This window comes from Camarhynchus parvulus, chromosome 7 (genome assembly GCF_901933205.1).
Source record: "Camarhynchus parvulus chromosome 7, STF_HiC, whole genome shotgun sequence".
In the NCBI taxonomy this organism is placed as follows: Eukaryota; Metazoa; Chordata; class Aves; order Passeriformes; family Thraupidae; genus Camarhynchus; species Camarhynchus parvulus.
Genome location: NC_044577.1, coordinates 1900882 through 1917472, shown reverse-complemented (window position 1 = coordinate 1917472; position 16591 = coordinate 1900882). Strand labels below are relative to the sequence as shown.

The 16591-nt window shown below is 50.4% G+C and overlaps 1 protein-coding gene across 2 annotated transcripts; it reads right to left on the bottom strand.

Moving 5' to 3' along the window:
* Window positions 1–10489: 10489 nt before the first annotated feature.
* Window positions 10490–16008, bottom strand: ACKR3 (atypical chemokine receptor 3). 2 transcript variants are annotated; one of them, XM_030952737.1, is made up of 2 exons: window positions 15971–16008; window positions 10490–12449 (listed from the first exon to the last, which is right to left on the bottom strand). In XM_030952737.1, exon 2 carries the CDS (start codon window positions 12420–12422, stop codon window positions 11328–11330), a length of 1095 nt encoding a protein of 364 aa, XP_030808597.1. In that variant the 5' UTR covers window positions 12423–12449; window positions 15971–16008; the 3' UTR covers window positions 10490–11327. The 2 variants fall into 2 exon arrangements, with proteins under 2 accessions (XP_030808597.1, XP_030808598.1); XM_030952738.1 differs by lacking the exon at window positions 15971–16008 and adding an exon at window positions 14649–15936.
* Between the last annotated feature and the right edge of the window lie 583 nt (window positions 16009–16591).

Below are 16591 nucleotides of genomic sequence, written 5' to 3'. Positions count from 1 at the left end.
TGTAAAAAATTGTCTGCTGCTGTGGAATGCAACAGGGGGATCTGTGATTGGTCTCATGTGGCTGTTACTAATTAATGGCCAATCACAGTCAGCTGGCTCAGACCCTCTGTCCGAGACAGAAGCTTTTGTTATCATCCTTGCTATTCTATTCTTAGCCAGCCTTCTGATGAAATCCTTTCTTCTATTCTTTTAGTATAGTTTTAATGTAATATATATCATAAAATAATAAATCAAGCCTTCTGAAACATAGAGTCAGATCCTCATCTCTTCCCTCATCCTCAGACCTCTGTGAGCATTGTCACATTACCCCAGCGTGATTAATTCACCCAGATTTTAACATGTTCTGGAAACCATATAACTTCTTTCATTTTGGGTTATGGCCTGTCTTTAAAAAGCAAAGAAATTATATTAAAAATAGTCTTCAATTTGATAAAAGCATGAACTGCAAACTCCTCATGTTTCCAGCCAGTTCAGCGCCCCTTTTCATGCCACTGGAAGCCACCAAAAGGAGATGAAGTTCCCCCAAAACCAGGCTACCCATCTCCTTGTGGCCAAAGCTCTCAGGCTTGCACAAACCAAGGACAGCTCAGAGGAAAAATCAAACATGACCCAGGTAGAGGCATATTCAGGGAATTAACTGCAAAGCTCTAATACAGCCTCTCTTCTTCCCCCTTTGCCTTTTCCACAAGAACCAGGCTTGCTTCAGCATGGAAAATTGTTTGGTTTTTCACAATTTTATTCTCAGGAGGGGCTGTTCCACCCTGAGCTGGTGTTTCTTCTGAAGAACTTGGTCCAAGGCAGACACCTCAGCTGGAAAACTCCCATCCCAACAATCAGTGTTTGGAGCTGAGAGGACATCCTAGCCTGTTTTTAGGAGGAGCAGGGAATTACTAGATCAGCAATATGCTGCACTAAACATTTACAAAGCACAGCTCGGAAAGCTGGGCTTTAAACAAAGGGAACAGATGCTCTGACAAGAACCCTGCACAAAATATTTCCTTTGCCAAGTGAGTAAAGGAAACCTATTTTTTGGGTTTTTTTTTAGCTGAAGCATCAGCTTTTGAAGGCAATCCCTAGTAAATGAGGTATAAAACTGATTTCAGAACAGTTTCTTGCCTTTCTTGCCTTTCCAGCCGAGCATCCTCTGGGCTGGGCTTTCACTGCCAGCCAGCTGGGGAGATGCCCCCAAGGTGGAAGCATACACACACGAGGAAAAACAAAGCACTTTAACAAGCAGTTAAAATTTGCAAGCTTTTTAAACATGATTTATCCATGCTGGGTACTCCTCTATCTCAGCAGATGCTTCCAAGTGTCTGGCACTGGAGAAAAACCCATAGCTTCATTCCATGATGGATGACTAACCTGTATTAGACTTGCACAGAAACAACTGGCTGCTGGTGGTGGAGGAATAAAAAGTCAGTGGATTGCACTGTAAACCAAAAGAGACTTCAGTTTTCTTGGAGGGGTTTCACAAGAAGCTGCTTCAGTCTGTCAAACATGGATTGGAAGGGGCTGTGGGCAGCCTCTCCCTCAGGAGCCACAAGGAAAAGGCACTTCCAGCCAGGAGAAGAGACTTCCACATCTTTGTGAACAGCTGGGTGTGGATGAGAACCCCCACCTGGGCTGGGATCAGTCCCCAGGGGGCTTCCAGGAAAAAACAAAAAGCAGGAATTGGACCCCAGCAGCTCCTCTGGCAACACTGGGCAGCACATGGCTTTTATCTGTACAACACTGGAAAAACCAGCATGGACACAAGTGGGGAAACCAGACCTGCTTTTAGCCTGAGGAGAGGCTTGTCTGCTTTTCCCCAAATCTCTTGGATAATCTAACAGGAGATACTGCTCCCTGCAAACCCACACTGCTGGCAGCAGGACCACCAGTGCACCCGGGAGGCCTGAGGCACTTCTCAGCTCCAAAATGGCTTTTACAAAGCATCACCCCTTGTCACCTGCATCAGGGGGCCCAGAGAAAGGTCCCTCAGCAGGAAGGGACCTGGGAAACATGAGCAGAGAGCTTGGTGCTCCTTCCAGCCCTGCTGGATTTCAGGAGCCTGCAGCACCAGATAGCACAGGGCCCTGCTCCTGGCTGTAAGGCAGAGATAAGGCTCCTGCAATTGCAGGGAAAAGAGTTTTCCCAGCCTCAGGTTTGCAGGAGGAGGGCAAGAACAGCACAGGAGGCAGAGAACAGCGAAATCAATCCAGAAAAATCCATTTTATCCATGCTGATGAATGGAGGGCTGGCTATCAAGCAGATGCTGCTGCTAAAAGCAGCCTTCCATTTCAGTGTGGGCTTCTTGAAGCTCTCACCTTCATTCCTTGCAAATGAACAACAGGAGCACCCAGAGAGGCTGCACACTTTGATAAAGCTCAAACAACACCTCAGCTGACTCAAAACCAGAACTGAATGTGTTTCTGGTTAAGAGGGCAGCATAATTTATATCTTAGAGCAGCAAAGGGGGGAAAAATCCTTCCTTAGCTGCGAAGCAGAGGTCCTGGAAACAGTCAACAGCTTTGCTCTTCCGCCAGCAGTTGTCTCCATCCCTCTCCTGTGAGGAATGGGTTGATGGGTTACCTCAGAGCTTTGTTTTGAGCTGTTCTCCTTTATAATCTCCCTCTAATGCACGACTCCAGCTGTCAGTGGAAGGGGAAAGGTGATTAAATCAGCTGGTGAGGACTCCCTGCAGGAAGGAACAGCGCGTGCAACGTGCGCAACACAAACCTGCAGCTCATTTCAAGTTCCCTTTTCCATCACCCTGCAAGCTGACACAGCTTTAGCTCCACAGCAACATGGACTTATTCCAACTGCTTGGAAAAGGGAAAGGGCTGGTCACTTCCCAAAGGAAGATTTGTGAGGTCCCAAGCAGTATTTCTGGTGCTGTGCATTGCTTCCTTTCACAGTCTGTGTGACAGCAGTTCATCTTTGGGGTTGTGCCACCCCCAAAGGCATTTTTCCTGCCTAGGCATTGCTTGGCACAAATGGGAAACAGCCTCTCCTTCCCAACAGTCTGTGGTCTCACAGGGCAGAGGGGAATCAAGAAACTTCCTAGGAAAAAATCCAGGCTGAGAGGTGTCCGGGAATTTCTCAGGGGCTTCAGGGCAAAGAGGTTGTCACCAGATCTATGAAGCTCAGGGAGAAGGCCATGTGTACAGGGGCACATTCTCACTCACCCTGCAAGTAAATCCCCTTCACTTCCCCAAACTGCCTGCACCAGATTTTCCAGCCACATTAAGGAGTGCAGGACACAGATGCCAGCAGACTCTGGAAATTTTACACCTGGAGACATTCCTAACTCTTACACAAACAGCACCTGGAAGTGAATGCAGAGTGAAAAATGGATTTCCAGCTCTCCAAGAGCAAACCTACCTGAGGAAAGCACGAGACTGCTGCCAGCCCACGATTTCAGAGCTGTTGTGGAGCTGAACCTGTCTCAGGGTCTGCTTTTTGTTCCTTATTAATCACTTTCACGAGCCTTTGCACTTTTGGATTCCAGCCTGACTGGAAGCAGCAGACACTGGAAAGCTCAGAGAGCTTTCCAAAGTGTGAACACCCCCCACTCCCCGCTCTTGGAGAAGGTTTAGTGCACTTCAGGTTTGCATCCAGGCTTCCAGGGGCTGAGCCAAGCACTCACCCCTCTCAGACACACAGGGTGCTCACCTGTCTGGGAGTTTCCAACCTGAAATCCAGGCTTTCATCCTGAAGTATCTTTGGAAGAAGCAGGGCCAAGAGATCACCAGGTGCAAAGGAGCTGAGATGGTGCCCAGGGAAGACAGCAAAATACCAGGGCTGCTGATGGAAAAATCCACTTTCCACCCTTCCCCATAGATCTCCTAGGCTCCATCACCCTCATCCCATAATTTGGTTGAGCAAAGAATGCCTGGCATTTGCTCCACAACTCAGGCAAGGTTTAGAAAGCCTTGAATGACGCCAAAAATCAAACGTGGGTGAGCGAAGCTGCCTCTGAGCCAAGGGAGCCAGAGCCTGAGCAGGGAAGAGTCTCCCTCTCCCTCTCCTGTTTTATTCTCCAGCAGTACAATGAGGGCTATTCTCTCCTGGAAGCAGGAATCCAAAGCACTCTGGTGCTTTAGGGATGGAGTGCAAAGGGAAGGTATGGATCCTCCTGTGCCAGCCAACTTCCCATAAAGCAGCCATGAGGAAGCACTGGAGCTGAACTGAGGGGAAGCCGTGGGATTGGCCTTTCCAGCTGACTGCTCCCCTCAAACCCCTCAACCAAAACGTGGCATTCACCAGGCCAGACAGGATGGGAAATGAGAAGAAAACCTCTCTCCCCACCACCACTCCTCTTTATAGAACTGCCACCCACCAAAGGCACCACCTTGAGGTTTCAGCCAGCCCTGGAACAGGGTGGCTGAGCTGGGGACAGGAGATCCGATTGTGTCACCAAGGGCCACACAGTGCAGCATTCCCACACCTTTGATCCTGCCACAGGGGAAAAGAGAGCCAGGAGGGAGCAGGGCCCTGCCACAGAGGGCTCCTGGGCTGCTCCATGGAGTCACATCCTGCATTCAGGTGCTCTGGTCTCAGATATGTTACCAGGATTGATTAAATTGATTAAAATACTCTCTGGAGTAACTCCATGTGGTTGTCATGGATAACCCTGAGCTGAACAGTCTTTGCCCAGGGCAGTGAGTTGTGGTTAGGTTGTGAAGGGATGCCTGGAAGAAGGGAGAAGCCAGCTTGCTGCTTGGGAGCCCAGAAATGTGCTTTTCCTGCCCTCTCACACCTTGTGGTCCCTCTGTGGGGACCAGTGACAGGAGGGAATGCCAGGGAGCTGTGCCAGGCTGGAGATCAGGGAAAGGTTCCTCCCCCAGAGGGTGCTGGGCACTGCCCAGGTGTGGCAGTTGTATTTTCTGGAAGAATCCCTTTGCTCAGAACTTTTCTCTGAGGCTTCTCAGCTTCCCAGGAGAAGAACCCTGGGTGAAGGGATTTTCCCAGAAAATACCACTGCCACATTTTACAGGTTTTTTTTTTTTTTTTAGATTTTAATTATATGAAAAGGCTTCTTCTCTGAGAAGCCTCAGAGAAAAAGGAAAACAATATGATCTGATTTGCTTCTCCTGTGTTTTGTTGCTTTGGAATGTGGTTGGAGATTGTTTACCCACAGGTGATTATTTCATTGGTTTCATGTGAGTTGTTTTGACTCATTGGCCAATCAGGGCCAAGCTGTGTCAGGGCTCTGGAAAGAGTCACAAGTTTTCATTATTATCCTTTTGAGCCTTCTGTAAGTGTCCTTTCTGTATTCTTTAGTATAGCATTCTTTAATATAACATAGTATGATAAAATAATAAATTAGCCTTCTGAGAACATGGAGTCAGACTCATCATTCCTTCCTGCCACGGGGCACCCCACAAATACAAGATCCAGGCTCCCCAGGGCATGGGCACATCCCCAAAGCTGCCAGAGCTCCAGCAGGGTTTGGACAGCCCTCCCAGGGATGGCCAGGGTGGGAGGCACAGCCCTGCCCAGTGCCTTCACTCCCCTGGGACTCCCAGAGCCCAGGCCCCAGATAATGAGGACATTGGAGAGTTGTGTGCCCGCTGGATGAAGATCCAGGGAGTGACCCTGATGGCCATGGAGCTGATGGGAACAGATCCTGGTGAGCTGGTGATGATGGGAGCTGCAGCAAGACCCACCCTGATGCACAGCCATGACTTTGGCTTATTGTGCATCCCAATTCCCCACTGCAGGACACACAAATGTGCCTGTAGGTGGCCCAGAAACACTGGCTTATAAAAAAAGGGAGGGAAGAAAAAAAAAAAACAACCAAACCCTCAGAATGAATGCAGCGTCTGTCACCCTTTTGCAGAATTGTTATGTTTTTTGTGTGTAGTTGGTGCTTGTTTTCCAAAGATTTACATTTTTATGTGTGTGTCACTCGCTTTTCATGCATTCGGAGACCTCGGAGCTTAGAAATTCAAAACACTTGTCAGTCACGTCAATCCTTTTGGACAAAACAGAGCTGCCACTTGGATGGATTAAAAAAAAGCCCACAACAAAACAACAAACAAAACACACTTTTCTCTCAAGCTGTGACTCGGTCACCCCGCTCAATGCGGGCAGGACAATGTTCAGAGAAAGCAAAAAGAAAGATCTGAGTTTTCATACTCATCGGTGGAACTAAATTGATTAAGGTCATTTCCTAGGTAGGTTTGAAATCTTCTGCAACAATTTTTTGCTTTTTTGAAAAGAAAAAGAAAAGCCTTCCCCCACCACCCTCCAGAAAAAAAAATAAAAAGGGAAAAGTCAGCACAGCAAAAACATTAAATCTGCTTGGGTAACTCAGAATGTATGTTGGCAAGGCAACATATCTCAGCTTGAACAGTAAACCTGCTATGTCAGAGGCTCTGCCACATATGAAAGAGGCTTGGGTTTCAATATCTCATGCTGAATTTACTGCTTTTCAGCCTTTCACGGCCAAGTATTTGATGTCTCTCCTTTTACTGCTGCAATCGATAGGGTGACCTTACGTAAGAGTTTCCCGACCTTTGCTGTTGTCAGTATTGTTCTGCTAAAATGTAATTTAACTCTTTTTCTTTAGTCTGGAAACAGCACTGTACAGACAGCAGACACGAGAGGGGCTTGGGGTTTGTTTTCCCCCCTTAACCTAAAGGCAAGAGGCACCATCCATCATCAGAGTTGGCTTCAAACCAGAGGATGACAAGAGGCATCATCTGCAGAGGGTCTGGTTGGTTTCCCAGTGCCTTCTTGTGCCTTGTTAGTAAGTTAAAAACCCCAAAAAGCCTTACTCTGATGCTCATTCCAGTGCCATCCTGCTCAGTGTTTTAGGATTGAGGGGTCTCCCTGGATTGGTATCTCCTTGGCACTACATTACAGCATTTCTTACATTTTTAAATTACAGCATTTCCTTTACCTAAGGCCTTGAATGTATTTCACATAATAAAAACAAAGAGATCAAGACTTTATGAACAAAAAAATAATTGTTTTAAAACAGCAACTACCAAAGTGGAAGGAGGCTGATTTTTCTCGTGGCAGTGGATGTTGGAGAGTCAGCCACATGTTTTAGACTTACAGCTGGCTTATCCATGCCAGGATCTTTGGGAGCCTGGTTTGAATCCCATTATAACCCTGGAATGCAAGTCCTCTTGTGGGAGCAAACTGCTATGATTATCCTCTGCTGTGCTGCTGTGATTTCATCTCTGAGCTCTGGCTGTTGTGGGTATTACTCTGCATTAGCCATGCAGATGCACACATCACCACTCACACCCATACATTTGCACAGGATTATGGCTGAAATTCCTGATCACGCTTATAAAAAGCCCTATAAATCCCAGAGAGCTCCTTTTAAACCAGCAGCATTATCCTACTGTAAATCCGGGGTGTAAGTCGGAGCAGGCTCTGCCTCAGATGCTCTTCAGCCACACGTCCTCATGGAGCAGGGAGCCTAAAAGCAAACCCTGGGCTCTGCACAATCCCCCCCAAAACCCATCCCCATCACATCCCCAGCCCCACACCCCTTCACTTTCTAAAGTAGCAGCTCCACTCTTGTCATGGAGGAACTCTCAGAAAGAGAGTTAAGAGCTGGGCTTTGGCAGCGCTGCCCCCGCCCCCACGTGCTTCAATATTGCTCACAGCTGAGTTATTTCTTGCTTAGGAATTTTAACTGGCTTTTATGCTCAGTGAACTCGTGAAAGGAGAGTACCTAAAATCAGCAGCGCTGAAACCATGAATTAGCACAAGGAGAAAGGGGCCAGTTGGGTGTTTCTTGCAGTACATTATCTGCATAACGCCAGAGGAGCTGATTTAAAGTCACTGTGCTACACCTGAACGTCGTTTATGGCTCATAAAAGGAAAGCTGTGTTTAAGGAACAATAAAGCAGCACTGCACTTTCTGTGGAAGAAGAGAAATAAAGCCTTTCTCACAGAGCAGATGCATTTTTTATTTGCTCAGTGCCTGCCTCCAAGGCACGTGGAGATGCTTTACCAGAAAGCCCAGGAGTTAAGCAGGAGGACTTGCTCCAGGTTACGGATTATGTTTGATTTGTGCTCATTTTTCCAGCCAAGCCTTTACACAGCAAATTTGACCTCCTGGAAAAGGTAAGACCTGAATCCCCATAGACACCTGTAGCTGTCAGAGGAGCAAGGGAGATCCCCAGGCACAGCAAGCCACAAAGCCACAGCAGGGAGGAGCAGGGACCCTCCATAAAACAGAATCACAGAGTCATGTTGATGGCCTGGGAGGTCTTTTCAAACAAAGACCAACCTGTGGTTAATCCCCATTTGTCACCCAGCCCAGAGCACTGAGTGCCATGTCCAGTCTTTCCTTGAACACTTCCAGGGATGGGGATTCCATCACTCCCCAGGGCAGCCCCTTCCAATGCTTAACAATCTTTTCCATGAAGAAATTCTTCCTGAGCACCCCAAGTTCCAGGCTCGGGACGTTTGGCCAAACAAAGTGACAGCAGCCAGCACGTCAATCACTCTAAGTCACAGTCCCATCACAGAAGACACCTATTTTCACTCACCTGCTATCTGCTGATAAATTCCCTCACTTCAGTCTCCAAGGAGTCCAGATCCACACTTTGGTCTCAGTGCAAACACCAGCTGGGCTATTGTGTCACACAGGAGAAAAGCTCCCTAGAGCACAGACAAGTTTTTAGCTATTACACCCCTGCCAGTTTGATTTTTGAGACTTTTGAGCATGAAACCAAAGTCCTAATGAGAAATACACAATTACAAACTCCATCCCTCCTGTCCCTCTGCGTTGTTCTACCTTCCACCCATTTCCCATCCCCTGCCCACTAAGCCCCTTCCCACAGAGTCATGGCCACCTCAGGGGCCCTCAGCAGTGCCAATCCCTGGAGAGGATTTGGAGAGAGGATTGGAAGGTTCCCACTTCCCAAACTGCTGGTGTGGGGGGTGCTGCCTCCCAGCTCCACTTGTCCTTTCAAGGGACAAGGTGAGCCCTCACCTCCAGGTTTTCCCATTGACAAGCTGGAAAGGATCCATGTGTGCACAGTACTGACAGCAAGGGTCACAGTCCTGACCTTTCCCTGCTCCCTGTCTGACCCTGCTTTTGGAAAAGGCACCATCACACCACGATTCACCTCCCCGAGGAAGAGGCCTGGAGACTTTATCAGTGTGGTTGAAGCAGCAGGCCTGCAGGATCTCCCCAACACTCAGCACCACCCGGGCTCTGTGCAGGGCTGATGCCGCTCTGTGAATACCAAACTGCAGAGGGAAAGGGAAAAAAAAAAAAGAAATTCTGCGAGTTTCTGCCAGTGTAAAGCTACAGCACCACGTGAGAACAACCCACTGCCTGAGAGGGAACCTGAACTGAAACAGTTCTGCTGCTCTAAAATGGAAAACACCCTGCAGGGGGACAGGAGCAGGATGCTAGAGCTGTATCCAGCACACACAGCTGCACACAGGGATGCTGAGGGGAAGGGAAGCAATGCCCAGCTAAAGCAGGGCATTAATTTCTCAGCATTAACTCATTTCAATGTCAGCACGAGGGAGAACTTCCCTAGCAGCTTAAGGTTAACAGGAAACTTAAAATACCCACAGTGCACAAGAAGCAGCAGCACAAAAAGCAACACCTGCTCTGCTCTCCATCCTGACAGCTTCTCTGCACCAAAAATCCTCTTTCTTTTGGGATTTCTCCCCATTTGGGAATGCACTGGTGCTTTTTTAGCAACACCAGTACGAGGAGGGGATGGCAGACTTAACATCTGTTTTTACAGGACGACCTTTGAGGAGGCAGTAATGGAACGTGTAGAGAGAAATAAAAACCAGTCATTCCCAGATTGTTTGGCTGCTGGGATGGCAGAGGGATGAGGGCATGCTTGGATTGAACAGGAATTTCAGTGTAGCACTGCCCTGGAGCAGCAAACACAGCTGGGAGATATCATGATTTGACATTAAATACCTTGTCCTGAGGTGAACACCACCACAATTCCAGTCCTTTGCTGGCTTAGAGCTCCACTTGAGGCATCCCACAGCGCCTGGATCCTGCCCCACTCGGACACTACAGCCCTGCAAATCCACACCAAAGGGAAAAAGAGATAAAAAGGGATTTAGTGCTGTCAGGACTGCTAACCCCCAATTCCACAGCCAGCAAAAACCACAGAGGGCTGAACCTGGATTAGTCCAAATATCCGCTCCATCTGCACACTTCTGTATTTTCCTTCCCCGTGTTTATTTCTAAGCTACAAACACAGCTTTTTATCAGTCCTAGCGGCTTTTACCTCATAAATCCATCACTTTTACCTACCCACCAGCACAGACCTACTCCTCCCTGCCCTTCCCTGCTCACCCTGCTCCAGTGCCGTCTCCCATTCCTCCATCAGCTCCTTCTGGCCACCAAACACCAGGAAAAATCTGACTGACCTGTCTGCTCCTGCTCCAAAGGACTTAGGCGGCCTTGAGATCCCTCCTTTTTGGCTTTATTTTTTTTTTCTTTTACCTGAGGAGAAGGCTGGCAAGTCAAACCACTGGTAGGCACAGGTTTTGTTTTCTTTTTCTCAGATCTTTATTTTACAAAAATAACTTACAAATAGAGACAACTCTCAGCAGTAAGATCACTCACTCTGTGCAGGAGGATACAGCCTGGTGAAGCAGGGGTGTAGGAGTTAAGGACTCTGACAATACTGTTAATTTTAACATGATGGCAGCTATATTACACTACATATATCTCATGCTCCAGCATGTGGGTGTGACACCACATAAAGCCATGGTCCATAAAGTGTGCCAGCCAGGGAGGATGCTCCCAAGAGATCATTTCCATCCTATTTATCAGCATCCTCTTGGAGCCAAACGGCCACCTAACACTCAGAACTACAGCACTCTGGATACACTCATCAGCAATATACTTCAAATACATGATAAAAATATATTTAACTTTCAAATACACTTGTATAAGGTACACCAAGAGGCAGAAAATAAAGTCTCGAGCTTTTAAATACAACACACACTATATATAAACATACACAAGGAGACAAGAGGGAATCAAGACGTGGAAGGAGAAGCTTATCCATGTCATCTATGGTACACAATGGCTTTGTCTGCTAGGAAATAATTTCCACTTGCATAGCATTGTTGAGGAGTCCACACTGGGCTAGGAGGAGAAAAGGTTTTTCATTTTGGTACCACTTCCACTTTGCAACTGATCCTACTCTTAAATTACACTTTGTCCTCTCTCTTTTGTAGGCTGGAATTCACGCCGCGTTCGTAACAAGCACGTTGAAAGGAAGGGGTAGAAAAAAAATAAAAATAAACAACAAACCATAACGCACACAAAAAAAAAAAAAATCAGGTCAGAGAGTCAAGGAAGTTCCTTTCTGGGCTTGCAGTCATTTGGCATTTTGCTCCAGAGCTGAGTATTCTGCTTCTGACACTCTGGAGGCGTCGATGAGTTTGGTGAGGCCCGTTTTGGCAGAGTACTTGAAAATGAAGGCTTTCATCAGCTCGTATCTGTAGTTGCGGTTGATGAAGCTGTACAGGATGGGGTTGACGCAGCAGTGCACCAGCGAGAAGCACTGAGTGATGTGGAGGGTGGCGTAGAGGAAGTTCTCCATCTGGCAGCTGATGGGGATGAAGTGAAGGCTGTAGAAGATGTCCAGCAGGACGGCCACGTGGTAGGGCAGCCAGCACACCAGGAACACCACGACGTAGGAGAAGATGATCTTCCCGTTGCTCTTGCGCTCCTGGTCGCTGGAGGTGGAGATGCTCTTGGCCAGGAGGAAATAAAACACGGCGATGACGGGAAAGGGGATGAGGAAGCCCAGCACCACGGAGATGAGCTCCATGCCAATCAACCACTCCTTGAAGCTCTCCTCAGGGTAGACGGGCCTGCAGTAGGTCTCGCTGTTGGAAGAGACTGTCTTGAGGTAATAGGTGTCCGGGAGGGAGGCGGAGAAGGCCAGGAGCCACACCAGGATGCAGATGCAGCGGCGGATGATCTTCTTCTTGCGGCTGCTGGAGTTGGTGAAATAGGCGACCGAGAGGTAGCGGTCCACGCTCATGCACGCCAGGAAGAAGATGCTGCTGTACAAGTTGATGGAAAATATCAGGTGGGTTATCTTGCATGTGATTTCCCCCATGTGCCACTGGTTGTGCTGGACGAGCGAGACGACCCACACGGGCAGGGTGATGACGACGCACAGGTCGGCGATGGCCAGGTTGAAGATGTACAGGTGGGTCTCATAGCCCGTCATTTTGGCCTGCAGGTTGACCCACACCACCACCGAGTTGGCCACCAGGCCTATGACGAAGATGAAGATGTAGAAGAAGGACAGGGTGTAGAGCAGGGCGCTCTTGTTGAGCGTGCCAGGGCATGTCGTGGCATCCACCGTGATGCACTCGCCGCTGCTGCACGTCCAGTTGATCTCCGTCAAGTTGGCCGTCTCCAGGAAATCCAGGATGGAAGTCAAGTCAAGCGCGCTCATGGTCGCTCGGGTTGGAATTCAAGTGACCTAAAGGCAAAACAGGATTGAAAGAAATGACGTAAATTACGGAGCTATTTCTGCCGCTGTGTCATACCGGGACGCGCCGCTTTAGTAACAGCCTGCTCTTGCCAGGCACCTTCCATCAGAGCACTCCGTGGAGCAAAACAACCAAGACACTCAGCAAAACTCATCTGCTTGACAAAAGAGGAGCAGCACCAGATTTTGTTGTGATTTTTCCCCTCTCTTCCAGCTCACATCTGACATCATCAGGTTGGCTATCGTCCCCGGGTGTGAAATCTGCAAAGTACACCGTGGCCAAATAAATGTCAGGCGACTAAATCTGTCTCCTCCAGCAGAAATGATGCTCCTATCGCTTTCAGCAGGGGAACCTTTAAGCCATTTCATCTGCACTCCCTCAAGCACAGTAGAATTGATCTGGCTGATACATGGTACCGTAAAACATTTACCACAGGCTCTGGTCAGCATCTTGTCAAGTCATACAGATGCATAAAAGAGAACTGGGGAACTAAGGGGCTTTGTACTCCTATCCAAACTTAAATTTAAATTCTGCTCTGTCCTCCCCCCCCTCCTTTCTATTTTACAAAGTATCCCCTGCATTTAACAATCATTACACAGCGCTGAGAAAAAAAAAAAAAAACCTCAAGAGCTTGACTGCTGAATAGATCTGCTGGTCTTAAGTTTTCTTTTTAGGAGAGTGCTTTGATTTCAAAACACTCCCCCAAAAGTTGGCTCCACAACTGCCTCCTTTCCACCCTTTTGCTTTTCTATGTCTACTTTTGCTGCCTCTTCGGTGTTTTCTTCTACCTGCAGGCAGTGGACAAAGCAACTTGTTAACTTCCTCACTAGCAGAAAGAAAAGGCCCTTAATGGCTCACACAAAACCCCAAGTGGGCTGATAACTCCCCTTGTGCTTTTGGGGAGGTGTAAAAATGCTGTCCCCCTCCCTGGGACCCTCAGTAACACCCACAGGCCTGTGCACATGATGGCCAGGCCAGTTCTGGAGTGCAGGATCCAGCCTGGGACCCAAAACAAAGCTGTTCCCAAGGGATGGATCCTCATGGCTCCACCTGAGCTGGCCCATCAGGTCAGCCAGCCCACCCATGGACACATCCAGCATCCCCTGCAATGGTCACCCTGCTCTTCCCCATGACCCCACAAAGAGAGGGACCAGCCTGGGACAAAGCCAGCGTGGCCAAGCGACCAGAGAGCAAAGGGGATCTCCAAATATCCCTGACCCCACCACAGAATCTCTTGGGAGGGTTTCCAGGAGCACAGAAGGGAGGGAGATAAGCAGGGAAGAGCTTGGATGTGTTGAATACCCTCTCCTCACCCCCTCTCCCCAAAAAGGGAGACACAGCACCTCTCCATCTGCATAATCAGCTCTTCCCAAAGCTCCCACCCTCCTGCCTGTCAGGGACAGAGGCTCAGGAAGAGAAGGGAGATAAGGGGGGAGATTACCCGAGAGGACTCAAGGCACTATTGTCCCAGCCGAGGGGAAGCTGGTGGCACTAACAATGAGGGGGGCCCTGCACACATTCAGGGGAGATCAAATCTCTCCACAAACAGGCCCAAATTGGCCCGTGAGGAGATCTGGCCTATGCCTTTCATCCTGCTGGCCTGATGAAAGACGGAGCTGAGACTCAAACCAAATTAAGCACGGCTTTTGCTCAAACACTGGCTAAAGAGGGAGCTGAGCCAGTGGCAGCTCCCCGTCCTGGGATAGCCGATCCTGGGCTCATCTCGGGAAAGCAGAGAGTGATTTAACCCACACTATGCAGGGCAGAAGGGCTGATCCACCCTCCCAGAGCTGCAAGTGGGACAGAGGGATGGGGCTCCTGCCAGACCTCACCCAGGGTCCCACTGCACGCCCAGCACAAACACTTTCCACTCCTCTCACACACAGGAGAAACAGCACCATCCCCAAGTTCCTGTACCTCAAAACTCTGCAGCAATTAAAGCAAACTCCCTAAAAGCCACAAAACTTCCAGCCCCATGGCAAAAGCTGCTCCTGCTGGTGCTTGGGGGCAGAAAGAGAAGCACAGCAGGAGGAACACCCTGCTACCCCCCTGACACGCCACAGTAGGAGCATGGGTGGGCCTGGGCTTGTCTGGAAAGGCACATGGTCTAAAACAACAGGAACAGGCTCACTCCACATCCAAGACCCCATTTCAGGACAGGACTGTGACCACGCAGCTCCAGCACATACCTCATGGAGAAGAAACTCAAACCTGGCTGAGGGGTGTCAGATTCCGACAGAGAGGCAGCACCAGGGCAGCAGAGAGCCCCTGAGGCTGGGGCTCACACCAATGCTGGGGACACCACGGCCACCACAACCGCAGCTGGTGGCTCAGAGCCACCCTGGGGATGTTAGGGAGCGGGAAGGATGCTCGGGCCGATCCCAGCCGAGAGAGAGCACGGCTGCTGCACACACGTGCATCCATCTGCCTGCGCCTTCCGCATCCCCAGCGCGGCAATAAAAACCCGACACCGAGCCGGCCTCCCAGGCTCCAGTCCCGCCGGGGAGGAGGGCTGTGCTCACAGATTACAGCCCCGCAAACCCGCCTGTAGTCTGGGATTAGCTGCTGTAACCCGAGCTCCCACTCCCACCCAGATTAGCTGGGAGGTACGGGGAGAACCCACCAGACAAACCCACTCAATAAAGTCACTCCGTGCTCCTAAAAAAACAACTTCAGCGCTCCCTGCAGACAGCATAGTATCTGAAAAACTCCTCAAGGAAGCTAGGGCTGCAATTTGTGTCCACGACACTGCAAAACTCCTGCAGGCCATCACCCCTTCCACCTGGCAGGCACATGTGCTAAATCCAGCCGCTGCTAGTTTACAGGACAAGAAGGAAAGGAGACGCACCCAAAATCCTGCTCCAGAGCCCCAGAGCTGTCCCTGGAGCTGATGCAGCCTGCAGGAATGAATCCTCCCCATCCCACTCCTGCAGGCAAAGCAAACAAGCACCAGCATCCCCGCCTATGAGGGCAGCCCAGCACGACAGGGCAGCGTCAAAACCCTCAGCAATGTGCGGAGCATCCCACAGCCCGCTCCTGCCCGCACTCAGACCTGCCTCCCGACCGCTCAGGGCTGCGCTCTGCCCTTCCCAAAGGGAGAAGGAAAAGCCAGGGTGGCCGGGCGGGCTGTCACCCGTACACCTTCACCCTGCCCGTGTCCCGGCTCTCCAGCATGACGAGGCGGCCGCCACAAGAGGACACCCATGCCCGCAAGGGGCTTTGCGAGCCCCACAGCCCGGCACATTCAAACTCTCCGGCAGAAGAAACAAACAACAACCGCGGGGGAAGGAGCAGAGCCGAGGATCGCACCTGGGCGCGCAGGGGCACCCACACAGGGGAGCGGCGGCCGCTCCAAGCTCCCGCAGACCCTCCCGCCACGGGAAACCCAGGTGGCGACAGCCAGGAGAGGCTCCCCCCACCCCGTGCGAGCCCGGAGGGACGCGGGGGAGGCTGCGAGCGCTCAGGGGAGCGAGTCCGGGTCCCGCAGCCCCGCGCCCGGGGCCGCCCTTACCTCGGGGCCTAGCGGCAGCGCTGCCCGAGCGAGTGAGCACAGCCCTGCCGCCAACGCCGCCTTATATCGGCCGTGAGGGGAGCCCGCCTCCCGGGGGCGGCCCCGGCCGCCCGGCCCCCATCGGCACGGCCCCGGCTCGGCCCCAAAGGCGTTCAGCACCGCCAGAGATCCGCTCAGCCCAGCCCGAGATCGGCCCCAGATCAGCCCGGCCCAGCCCCGGCTCGGAGCGGCCCCGGCCGGGTCTCCGGGAGCGGGAGCGAGGGGTGCGGGCAGCCGGGGTAGAGAGGGGTGATACCGGACACGGAGGGGAAAACAGGGGGAAAGGGAGAGGGAAAAGCGGGGGAGAGAGGGAAAATGAAAAGGAGAGAAAAAGAGAGCAATAGAGAGGGAAAATGGAGAGAAAAATGGAGAGGGAAAAGGGAGAGAAAAAGGAGAGAGAAAGAGATGGGGAAAAGGGACACAAAAAGGAGGGGAGAGAAAAAGAGAGCGAGAGAGGGGGAAAAGGGAGAGAAAAGAAGAGAAAAAGAGAGCGATAGAGAAGAAAAAGGGAGAGAAAAGGAGAGAAAAAGAGCGATAGAGAGAAAAAAGGGAGGGAAAAAGAGAAATAGAGAAAGAGAGAAG

Coding starts and splice junctions, on each gene's coding strand:
- ACKR3 (XM_030952737.1), bottom strand. CDS start 12,422: ATGAGCGCGCTTGACTTGACTTCCATCCTGGATTTCCTGGAGACGGCC.